Here is a 12,856-nt window from a genome sequence, read left to right on the forward strand (position 1 = left end):
GGTATTTTTTGTGCTGTGAACTCACTGCAATGACTGTAGCAATTGGCCACATTTCCATGGCATAGTTACTATCTCACCAACTAGACCATAAGCCCGCTGCTCTCTGAGACCAAGCGAAAGGCCCACTCCCTAGAGCACTGCCTAACCAGGACACTCAATAAATATGTGTGGGTTGATTCCTTTCTGAGATGCTTTAGGGATGTGTACAAATCCGCAAGCCCCCTCAAAATGTTGGATTTCCAGATCAAGGTGCAGAGGGAAGGGGAGAAAAGAGGTTCCTAGATATAACTTTGTTAGTTTACTACTTTATAAAGAACTTCATCATTTAAAAATTTATCATATCCTGTAAATCAGATCTTACTGAAAGCTGTGTCTTACCAAAATGGAAAAAAAATTTTTCTAACAGAAGGCATTTCTTGCAGTAGACATGTCACTATGTCTGTGTACATAAACAGTACATAGTTAAGGAGTTAGAAGTTAAGAAGTTAAGAAGACATTCTACTCTAGAAAACTCCATTCCCTCCAACAAGCAGAAAAATAAATTATGTATGACTAATACACACACACACACATAAATCATAAGTGATAATAGGAAACTTATAAAAACGGGTAAGTTATAGTAGTATGGAAATAATAAGGAAGGAAGGAAATTATAAAGAACATGCTAACGAGCGTAAGAAGTAGAAATGTTCTGGAGAATACTGGCATAGGCTAAGCCATGCTGCATATTCTGCTTGTCCAACTTACACTGAAATCTTTCACTGACTAGCCTTGTCATCTTGGTAAGTTAACTCTTTGGGCCTCTTTCAGTTTTCTGAGCCACTAAATATGCAGTGGGCACATCAGTACAATGCATTTCATAATATGAGCCTCACTCTTTTCTAGGATGAAGCAGCAGAGCTCAAGAACCTGGACTCTGATTGCACAGCTTCTTACTAGCAAAGCAACATTGTGGGAGCTACTCATCTATCCTGTGCCTCAGTTCCCTCATATGTAAAATGTGGATTGTAATAGTTTACATCATAGCGTTGTAAAGATTAAATAAACTAACCCATGTAAGGTATTCACAACAGTAGATCTAGGTGCCTAATACGTGTTAGCTATCACAACATCACAGCAAATGTAAAAAAGGTGAGAAAATTTCAAGCAATCCACTGTGGACTAAAGATGAAGGACGTCTACTAACTAATCTATATGCCCTTAAAGGAGAACAACAATAATTTTTCTGCTTGACATTAGGTACATCCTTCTCTAGTCCAAGGCTAAGTTTGTTGTCTACACCCAGAGATGGCAATGCATCTATTCAGTGAGTTTTCTGAGGTATCAACACTGTGCTAAGGAGTAACTCATTTTATCCTCCCCCCAAATACCATGAAATGGACATTATAATTAATCCCCATTTTACAGATCAGGAAATTGAGAGTCCAGGAGATTAAATGACTTCCCAAGAAAGAGAAATGGCTGAAGAAGTCTGAAACCCAGCTGTATTTCTGAATCTAACTTTTTTTTTTTTTTTTTAATGTAGAGACTTAAGTACTTAGCTGAGCCTTTAGGGGATGCAAATATTTCTATTGAGGAGACAATTCCACTTTCATAGAGCCTTTAGAAAATTATGTTGTAATTTTCTAAGTATAAACAAACCAAGGATTATTATATCATCTCTGGGGGCCTATCCTTCCAAAAAAGACCAAAGTCCATAGCTAGCTTGGATTTCAGGACGAGACATTCCTCCAAACTCTTCTACATGCTTCCTCCAAGATTACTGTAGGCAGCTCAGAAAAAATTGCTGGCCTGGTCAGGGCTCCCAACCTCCTGACCTTGTATAAGTGGTAGATGTCTGTGCATTTATTTGCCTATCCAATTCTTCTTTTGGTAGTAACTCCTAGACTTTTTCTTTGGATAACTACTCCGCCTACATCCCCCTTTGCTCCTAGGCTTTGTGGTTTGGATAGAAGGAACTATTGCCTCTCAGTTGCAAAGTGAGTCATGTGACCCAAGCCTGATGAAATAGCAAATTTCACTTTCCTAGCCACAGAAATTTATAAATGGGCATGTAGCCTAAGCCAGAGCTTTGAAGATTAGCCTGGGGACACTTGTTCTACCTTTTTCTTTCTCTTGGGCTTACTAATTTAAGACATATCTCTGGAATTTCTAGAGCCCATTCTCCCTACCACAAAGAGAGCAGCTGCCTGGGAATGAAGTCAGCAGAGAAAAGAGTAAAGATAAAGATACAGATTCCTTACAACACTGTTTGAACACCTAGATACATCCATGCCTGAAGCCATAAATCTGAGCTAATAAACTATCTTTTTCCTTGGGCAGATTTGAACTAGATTTCTTTAAAAATTCGAAATAGTAAGTAGCTATTGGATACACAGAATTCATTATATGTATTTATGAATGTCAGGCTCTGTGTTAGGAACTGGAGACCCAGAGATAAATTGGACATAGTGTTTGCCTTTAAGAAACCCATTCTGTAGTGGCAGAAATAGTCTTGTGAAGAAACAAGTATAGTGCAGTGGAATAAGGGCTATAATATTGGCATGCATGGAAATACAGAGAAGAAAGCACATTCTCCTACCACAAGAGAGTTCTAAAAGCATTGACAAAGTAGAGATCACAGGCTGAAGAATTTGAAGGATGCTTTCATGTTGAGTTTGGTCTAGAAGGGAGGAGAGCAACAGTTTATGCAAAGTCATAGAAGAATGAAATGGTAACAGTGAACAGTTGAATGTATCTAAAGCACAGGGTGAGTTGAAGATGACTCACATGGGTGCTTCATGTATTTTGGCAAAACCCAAAGACATTACTGGCCAGCTGGCAAACAGTAGAAGGATTCACATACAGTTCAGGAGCTGGTTACTACTGTAACACAAGATGACTGAACATTGATATAAGGTATTATCAGCTACATAATTTGTTGAGCTCAGTGCACAATGAAAATAGGAATGTCTCATTCAAAAATTATTAAGTATTTCAAGATGGCAAAAAGAGGGTGTTAAAGCAAACATGGAGCCCTTTAGAGTGCAGGGTCCTAGTACAGGGTGCAGGTCCGGAAACTGGCCCTGACATTGGTATAGGAAGGGACCTGCCTCTGATATGTCATGTGGCCTGGGCTTAATTCCCACCAACACTTTAATCGTTTAATCATTGCAAAAGTTGGACTCCCATCTGGGTGATGTGATGGGATCTGTGTGATGCCCAGATTGAGAATTCTGACGCTTTGCTTCTGGGCTGATTGTTCTCCTCTCATCAGAAGTTCTGTTGCACACCCAGAAATTTCCTTCTGCCTTGACAAAACCCCCTTCTCCCTTCCTCCAGCCCCTAAAGGTGGACCCAAGAGCACTGCTGGTACGTGAGTCTATGGAATCACATGGCTAGGCACTTAGGCATCCAGTTAGTGGAAGAACAGCTTTTCAGAGGACAGAAGGGTAAGGGAAGGAGGCCACCTGGGACTGGAGTCAGTTCATAGGTATACATGATGAGACAGAAATTCTCACACTGTATCCAATGACAAAATTATTAATACATAAATGTTTATAGTCTTTGTTCTTTGCCTCCCACTAAGGAGACCTCTGCTTCTGCCTCTTCAACTTCTCTTCTTCTTCCAACCTCTAGGGATATTTACATTTGTCATCCAGTTCTTGGTTTTTGGGATATAGAACAAGGGCAATAGGTAAAGAGAAACAAAACTTCTTGCTAGTGTAAAGTGAAGGGCCTTTCATGGGGAGGATTAAAAATATATGAAGCCAAAGGGAAGTGAGAGAGAGAAAAAAAGGGGAAGGGGCTAAGAAGACCCAGTTTTAAAGGAGTTTGTCAATAGGAATTGAGAATAAGATTGTAAGAGAAATGTGGATAAAGCATGGGATAGTGAGCAATACTGAGAGCCAGAGAAATGAAGAAAGGGAATATCATAAAATACTTCTGAGTGTTATACTTTGAATTTCATTTTGATAGGATGATACTATTTGAGAGAAAGCATTAAAGACTGAAATTTCTTATAATTACATTTATCTAATGTTGTGCTGGGTTATGTGGGATCTGAATTATACTTGGGTTACACTGGTATCCTGTGAGATATTAATATATATTATATATACACGCAGAAACATACATATGTACACACCAAATTGTTCCACTAGCAAATACATTTGTGAAATTCCATATCCCACATCCTCCATTGAGAGAATCCCACCAGCATGTTAAAGGCTCTAAGAAGTCCTGCAGAACAGAAATCTATTCAAACCTGCTTAATTCCATGCTTCCTAAACCTATTTTACTGTATGCCACAAAATATATTTTGTCATTTTGAATAAATGTTAAAATACTGTAATTTTAATAAGGCTGACCTACAATCTCAAGAGTTTAGGGAAAACTTCACAAAGTATTTTTTTTTAAGATTGATTTATTTATTTTAGGGGGCAAATGGAGAGAGAGAATCCCAAGGAGACTCCCTACTGAGCAGGGAGCCTGATGTGGGGCTCAATCTTACTACCCTGAGATCATGATTTGCATCAAAACCAAGAGTCAGAAGCAACCGACTGAGCCACCTAGGCAGCCCACAAAGTATGTTATTCTAACTGGTATTTGAAGAATGGAAAAGGTGGGAGGTAGCCAGGTCAGCATATACAAAGTCATGAGGACTGAAATATTAAAAGAAGAAGAAGAAGCAGAAAAAGAAGAAGAAGAAGAAGAAGAAGAAGAAGAAGAAGAAGAAGAAGAAGAAGAAGGAGAAGAAGAAGGAGAAGGAGAAGGAGAAGGAGAAGGAGAAGGAGAAGGAGAAGAAGAAGAAGATGATGATTCAGGATTGGTGTGGAGTTCCCTAGGGTTTAAAAGTAGAAAGACCCCACCTTGTCGCCATGAGTGCTCTTTAAAGTGATTGCTGGGGTGACGCAGCTGTTAGGAACAAGTGGCCGCTCACCTGTTCTGAACCATACTCATGGCCATCCAGTCTCCAGGATACACATTTTTCCCAATGAGGTCCTTGAACATGATGAATGTCTCCATCAAGAAGTCCTGAAATTGTAAAGCAAAACACACCTATCATCTCATTTCACAGAACCTGAGTGGAAGGACCCAGATCTTGCTGGCTGTTTAAATTTTTTCTTTATTATTTTTTAGAGGAGCAGAAGGGGAAAAGGCATTCGTTAAGTAAATCCAACGGAACCAATAGCCGTGGATTTTTCAATGGAAGCTTTACGTTGGTTGCCAGGAGATTGTTTCACAAATACAAATGCAATGTGACTATGGGATCTGAAAGCACTCTCAAAACAAAGCACTAGTAATTCTGTCTCTGAAAGGAAAGAAGTAAATGTATTTATTGATGTCATAATTTTTTTAAAGATTTTATTTTATTTATTTGACAGAGAGAGAGATAGAATCACAAGTAGGCAGAGCAGCAGGCAGAGAGAGAGGGAGAAGCAGGCTCCCCACTGAGCAGAGAGCCCAATGTGGGGCTCGATCCCAGGACCCTGAGATCATGACCCGAGCCAAAGGCAGAGGCTTAACCCACTGAGCCACCCAGGTGCCCCTGATGTCATAATTTTATAATCATCTTCTCACATAGGTATTTAAGGAGGAAGCACACTACACTTTGTGAAGGCATCTCAGGTCATGTAGCAAACAGTTATTACCATGACCACCTAGTTAGCAGGACTGTAAACACAGCTAGTTCATATATAACAGACACATCCATGGGCGATTAGAGGAAACACAACAGGGACTCTCTTCCTCTCATTCAAGAGGTTGAGAGTGGACCTCAACACACCCCAGACTGCAGCAGGCCAAGCTTGTGCTCCATTTTGGAGAACACGAATTCAAGACAAATCCAGACAGCCAAGACTAGGAGACCTGGCATGCGGACCTTCCTGAGCTGGAAGAAGCCAAGTCATGCTGTATCTGCTCTTGGGAAATGTTGAAATCCATAGGAAACCCATTCAGAGCTCTTTCCTTAAGCTAGTGGCTTTCAAATTATTTTAACAGTATAATTCTTTGACCAAGGAAAATACTACCCAGAACAAAATATATAAAGTAGATAAAAGTAGAATAGCTGTGGTTGGGTGTGTGTGTGTGTGTGTGTGTGTGTGTTTATGGTAAAACATAGTGAGGATGAGGATGGGAGGAATATAATTGGAAAATCACTACTTTAAGCTAAATTACAAAATTCTGGAAATGAGACTGGTTCCTTTTCAGCAGTCTTGGCTTCTCGGGAAAATTACCTCAATGCTTTAAGTCCTAGTTTCCACATCAGCAGAATGGGGATAACATCTAATTCAAAGAGTTTCTATGAAGATTACGTGCACACTGGCTAAAAGGTGCTCAGCACAGAGCCTGGCCCACTATAAGTGCTCATTTAGTCCCAGGTCAGACAATGGTGAGTATTATTATTCATCCTTGATATGGGGTAATACAGATACCATCACAGGCTGCTTCCCTTCCTGTGGTAACAGAGAAGGCCTCCAGCTCATAGATGGAACACCTAGCTTCTGAATGAGAAGCATAACATGCTCTAAGGGTTAAGAGAGAAGTTCAAACCCTACTCGGCCACATACTTGCTATGGGACCTTGAGCAAGCAGATGGTAGACTTGTAAAATGTGTCTACTAATCCCTAGGTCATACTGTTGTGACAATTATGAAACAAAGTATATATGTTTAATAAGTAAGAATTTCCTTTTCCACCTTTCTTCTCACCTTTCCTTCCACTGAGGATCAAAAATTAGGAATCTGATTTTTCTATTTCCATGCTCCATGACATAGAGAACTTGGGGAAAAATCCTGGGTTATTTGGCTTTCCTTTTGTTTTATTTTTTGTGTATGCAGAAAAGGGTTACATTTCTTGCCAATGTTGATCCACTGAAGAGACCATCTCTCTGCTGAATGGCTGAAAGAGAAGGACGTTGGCTTCCTAATAATTCCCTTTTATGGGCCACTCTCTGAGATTGGTCCAATTTTGGTTCCCTGGACCACTCCATGGAGAGTTGAAAGTGAGCCCCAGCAGCAGAATTCCTGAATCTAGCAGTAGTAAGAAGACATGACAGAGGTGACTGTGTTGAGGGCAAAGGGACTCCTATACCCCCAAGACAGCATGGGCTGGGCTTTATGATTATAAGTGATCTGCTACAGAGCTATGAACCTACAGGCCACAGTCCATGTGTGGACTGTTCTGTACAAATGAGTCCTCAGAGGCTAGAAGAGCAAGGGGACTCAAGGCCAACTTCCTCCATGTATTTGTGATCATAATGTAGAAATAGCTACCTTATACTGGCCACTTAATATGTGAGAGCTACTGTGCTCTCATTAACCCCTTTCCCACACCCTGACATAAATAATTTATCCCCACTCTACAGATGGGGCAACTGAGGCTCAAGAGAGATAACTTGCCCATGATCACATAGCTTTCCAGTGACAAATCCTGGATGCAAATCCTAGACTGTGTGATTTTTATCACTCACGCTCGTTAGCCCCAAAATGTCCACGATTCATCAACAAACATTTGTTGAAGCACATTTAGACTAGACATTCACGTTTCATCTCTGACAGGGACTGAAGACGTGTTTCAGAAGTGGTATATACAAGCCTAACTGGGAAATAGAACTAGGGAATCACATGAACATGTTTGTAAACTAAGAATCACACATACATAAGGTCCACTGGGACACCTTCTTTTCGTACAGTCTTAAGAGCCAAGAGTGTAATGCCTTCCCTACACTGCCCCCCACCCCAACATCATGCTGACTCACCACAAGTTCAGAGCTGGTCTGGAAGGTCTCAATATAGAAGGAATAATGCTGGTCACCCATCTGGTTTAAGATTGCTGTCATACATGCCACAAAGTGACTCTGTAGGAAATAAAGAAAATTGCCATGAAATAGAGGAGAGAGCACCATGACATTGATCTTTCCCATTTCCTTGACTTCAGACTGGAAAATACCCCAACCATCTCAGGCAAGTATCAAAAGCCTCCCAAGGATGGAGAATCTCCCCTTACTGGATCAGCAAGTGAAACTTCCCTATGAGGAAACGGTACCTTTGGCTCATTTATGGGTTCATTCTTCAAAAAGCATTTCCTGAACACCTATTATGTGACTAGGACTGTAGTGGGAGCTCCAGGTATAGAAAATAGAGCCAGATCACTTTTCCAGCTGCTTGTACTTTGGGAAAAGGCCAGGGCCCTGGTGCCAGGAGATCTAGCCTGTATCAAGATCCTGGAGATATTTGATTTTCTGATAAATAAGAAGTTCCTTCTGTGTTCCTCCACAGGAAGTCTTTTGGATAACTGAACGTCCCTCAAGTTCACATTCCCAAAAGTAACTCCCAGAGATCAGGAATCTCTTTTGCTTCTAAAGGTTTTGTTTTTTGTTTTTTGTTGTTTTTTTTTTCCCCAATTAAGATGTTAGGAATAACATGCTTCCCCCAGTCAGCAAGACCAGCTATAAAATTTGTGGGGCTCAGAACAAAATGAAAATGAAGAGTCCTTATTAAAAATTATTCAGAATTTCAAAACAGCCCCAGGTCCCATTCTGAGCATGAGGTTAGGTCATACACTCACCAAGCCAGCCCTGCCTTCCTGTGACCACCAGCACGCTCATGCGCCATAAATGTTGAGAAAGCACATGCGAAGCTGGCAGAAAGCACAAAGCTGGGACTTCCGGGAGCAGCAGTGAGGATGCTATGTTGATGGGGACCTGGAGGCTTCCACTGGGGTGAACGGTCATGGTCACCCAGGGAGGCAAAGCCTCTCTTGCTCAGACCCCCAGGGGGTGGTGGTGAGTTTGTGAAACGATCAGTTCTTTTCAAAACAGACAGAACACCACCATCGCTGTTAGCCAGGTCCCACTTAAACCAAGAAAGAAGCTTTCTCATCGTGTTTCCCTCTGGCCAGGCTGGATGGCAGAAAAGAGAAATCTTGGAGTTCGAGAGGGGTGTGTGCATGTATGTGTGTGTGTGCGCGCGCACACACGCACACACACGTGTGTTTCCTCTACTCCCTCCATCTCTTCTCTCCTTTCCTCAAAGAATTCAGCCTGTGACCACTAGAGGTCTTTTCTTTTCACATGGTAGCTGCTGAGCAGTTTGTTCGGCTTTTTATTTATTCCTACGTGAGCAGACCCACTACACTTCTTGCATATAAACAGTGAAAATTACAACATAAAGAACCCATTATTCCTTCTTTTGGAGTAATTCTGCTGCTGGCCAAAGCCTGGCTCTTTTTACAAGGAAAGAGAGGACATCTCTGCAGGTAATTCTACTGTTTCAAGGTAAGAGATTTGGGTAGGTTTTATTTTTTGTGATCCGTGATCCTCTAAGAGAAAATGCTATCGCTTCTTGGACAATAGTTTACTTTTAACGCTTTGGCTTAAATGAGTCCTGGGATTGTGTGTGTGTGTGTGTGTGTGTGTGTGTGTGTGTGTTGGAAAATCTACCGTTGTCAGAACTGCAGGCTGCCCCAAATGCATAGATACGGAGTGCTTGTTATTTCCAACGGCTTGATTTGAATTTGAAGTGGGGGGGAAGCAAAAAAACAAACCTCAGAGCTCAAGTTGCTTGGAATTACCTTGAAAAGACTGCATTGTCTTAAGCCTTGTTTAGAGCAACTTCCATGCTTCATTTAAAAAATAATAATAATAAAAGGGGAAAGGGTCCTAGTCCCCATCTAGAGAAAGTGACCATTTTATGAAAGAAACCACTATTTTTTTATAAGGACGTGCTCACTGTGTCAGAGTCCACCAGTCAATCAAAATTACTTTTACCAGCTTGTTCATTTCTTCCTTCTAACTACCACATAGAAAAATACAGCTCAGTACCTTACAGCAGGATTTGTAGAGCAATGTGACTGAAGTTTGGCCAAGTTACCTGCATTTGGCTGTTAATGAAAAAAGACAGTGTTTTACATCTGTCTGCAAGCACCCCTTTTTTCCTGCCCTGGTATCTAGCCCACCTTAGCACTCAATCGGTCAGAAATCACACCGATGTGACCGATAGATTAGTGAAATGGCATGAAACGCCAGCCGCAGGTTCGTATTCAGAAAAAGCTCCTTTCTGTCATTTATATTAAATAACAAAGCAAAAAAAAAAAAAAACACCTCTTTGTCACATAACGATAGAATGATGGAATAACATTATGCCTTTCTGACGTTTATCCTTTTTTTAGTAATATCCTCAACATAGCAATCCACCTCTTTGCTTCCTGCCCCCTTCCCTTTCTATGAGTTTGAGACCTTACTTCTATATCCACCATATTTTAAATGTTTAGAAAGAGATAGAGGAGGGAGGGAGTGGGATGCACTAGCCACTCAGACACTCCTCACGCTGACATTGCTCAAACTTTATAGCGTAGGAGCCAGATCTCCCAGTCCTGTCGGCAGCATGGAAAAGCCTGAGTACTGCATGGGGGCAGCAGGGTGGAGGGATCCCCTGCAGTCCGGGCTGGTGAGAATCCCCCTCTTCCCATTCCCGGCAGAAACCGTGTAGGTGACATATATTTACTACCAAAGCAGGAGGCAGCCACTCATCCATAGCCAAGCAGCATACCAGGTGCCTAGATGGGAAATTGCTTCTTAAAAACAGAATAAATACCAGGGGGATCTGCATCTTAAATCCCAGAGAGAAATTGTATCCGAGACGCTGGTTACAAACCAGGCAGAGTCACCTCGGCTCCGTTTGGGGCGGTTGAAAATGTAGCTAATGAATCACAGCATGAAGAGACACGGCTTGAAACTAGGTCAAACGTGTAAAAATAAGTGCAATCATCGCAGACACTTGGCTGATGAGGGGCTACTTAACGCCTTGAGTGGCAGGGCTTATTTGCCACATAGAACACTCTTCAGCGATCCGCGACAATCAATCCTCTTAATTAATTCAGCCCATCAGTATGGAGAGAGGTCTCGCACACCTGGGAGAGCACTGAAGCTCCAAAGGAAAACAGCCAGGGTCTCTTCACTGTGTGATGGCAAGAAAGAAAAGAGAAACCCAGTGTGATGTGATTAATATTAATTAGCTGGGATACTAGGTGATTAGGATCAGAAGAGAAGCCCTCCCCAAATCATTTGGCTCCTTTGCGTTAAAAAAAAAAAACATCATCATCATACTCTCATATTGATAAGGCCAAGAGTTGGGTGCACGTCACTCAACTTAAACATATCTATTTAACCATCCCTAAGGCAAACACACCTACACACACACACACACACACACACACACACACACACACAGTCAAGCCCCCTGCAGTGCTGAGTGGACCAGGAAGAGGCTATCGGTTTGCCCTGCCTTGAAAACCAAGCAACCAAGGGGCAGAGGGGCCTGGCTGGTGCAGATGCGTCCCCCACTCACCTGAGATTGTGGGAGGGATGAGCTCACAGAAGGAGGGAAGCAGCTAACTTTGGGAGCTTGCTACCTAAATGCCAACATTACTACGCGGTACCAGCTGGTGACACGTTGCTATAGTAACTTCAAATAATGTGCAGGGCCAAAATAAAATAAAATATAGAAAGCGCCAAGGAGAGGAGATGAAGGAAAGTTTTCATACCGAGGGAGGCTCATAGGGAGATGAAAAGTTCTCTCTCTCAGACCATTTATCTCCTTGGGAGACTAAGAGTGGCCAAATGCCATCCTCAGGTGGCTTCTCCATTCACCCCCACGTCTGCCGTGTGGTTATGTAACAGATTTAATTCTTGGGTGGAACTGGCACTGTCTGGGTGGTGGATCAGGGCCGGAAGTGGGAGGCTGTGGTGTTAGGAACAACAGGGACTCTAAAACCCCTTCATCATAGAGCTTTGTCGGGCACTTGGAATTCTAGTGCGTAGTGATCTTTGGGGAAACCAGTGTATTGTTCTGTCTCAGCAACCATCGCGTTCTGGGCTCTGCGCTGGGTGCCCGGGTGCAGCAGGGAGTGGGATGGACAAGGCTGGGCTCCAAAGAGTTTACACCTGTTCCGCCAGGACGTAGAGTGTCAGAGTGGGGGCCTCGGAGCCAGCCAGCCTGACTTCAAACCTTATCTCTATCTCTTCCTTGTTGTGTGACCTTGGGCAGGGTCTTGTGCCTCAGTGTCCTCACCTGAAGAATGGGATAGAAATATTCCTTACTTCATACAGTGTGGGTGAGGATTAAATAAAAAAGCACTTAGAACATGGAAAGCCCTCGATAATGATCACCTATTACTTTTACTGTCGTGGTTGCTGACTGTGATCCAGAGAAACTATGCAGATTAGCTCATTGAGATTCCTGACCTGGGTAAGGGAAACGATGACGTCACCTACCCATGACTGGCTGTGGACACATCAAGTGCTCCCAATCACAGCTCAGTGCTCCTTGACTCTGAACGTGCCTTGATTAACAACATGCCCAAAGTCCACCTGTTAAGTAAATTAAATGTGAGCCTCTTGGACCGGGGCATGTTGGGAGGTTTCTTTTATTTGGGGACAGTTGCCAGCAGGTGGTAAGAGTGACAACAGTGCCCAAATTGTTCAAAAGCGTGAAATGCAACGGTCTTCATCAAAAACTTATTCCCCAGCTGTTTGGCCTTAGGATGTGTCTGTCTCTGTGTGCAGTGGCGTTCTCTGGTTCCCTGGGGATCCTGCTGTGTGATAGAGTAAACCAAGTCACCCTCTTTCAGGGGAAGCTTCCTGATGGGCACAGATCCCAGGGTTTCATGTGGCCTGCTCCATGTCAAAGGCACAACATCACAGGAAAACAGAAAAGTGCCACTTGGCTGCTGTATATTCTGGATATGTTCTGATACATTCCATCTGTACAACATGACAACTGTTGTAGAGTTAGCTGCGTGCACTCCTGCCTGGTGCTGTGGGCATTAATGATGGCTCAACTACCCAGCATTGCTAGGGCCAGAACTACAGGTAT

The 12,856-nt window shown here is 42.5% G+C and overlaps 1 protein-coding gene across 1 annotated transcript in view; it reads right to left on the reverse strand.

Moving 5' to 3' along the window:
- The window catches only part of DOCK2 (dedicator of cytokinesis 2), a 403,190-nt gene that overhangs the window by 84,870 nt on the left and 305,464 nt on the right, over nt 1–12,856 (reverse strand). Inside the window, exons 28-29 of the mRNA XM_080804304.1 lie at nt 7,741–7,839; nt 4,922–5,016 (exon numbers count right to left, since the gene is read on the reverse strand). Coding sequence (XP_080660430.1) covers nt 4,922–5,016; nt 7,741–7,839 — 194 coding nt within the window. The remainder of the gene's footprint in view (nt 1–4,921; nt 5,017–7,740; nt 7,840–12,856) is intronic.

The sequence above is a fragment of the Martes martes genome, assembly GCF_963455335.1.
Source record: "Martes martes genome assembly, chromosome: 5".
NCBI lineage: Eukaryota > Metazoa > Chordata > Mammalia > Carnivora > Mustelidae > Martes > Martes martes.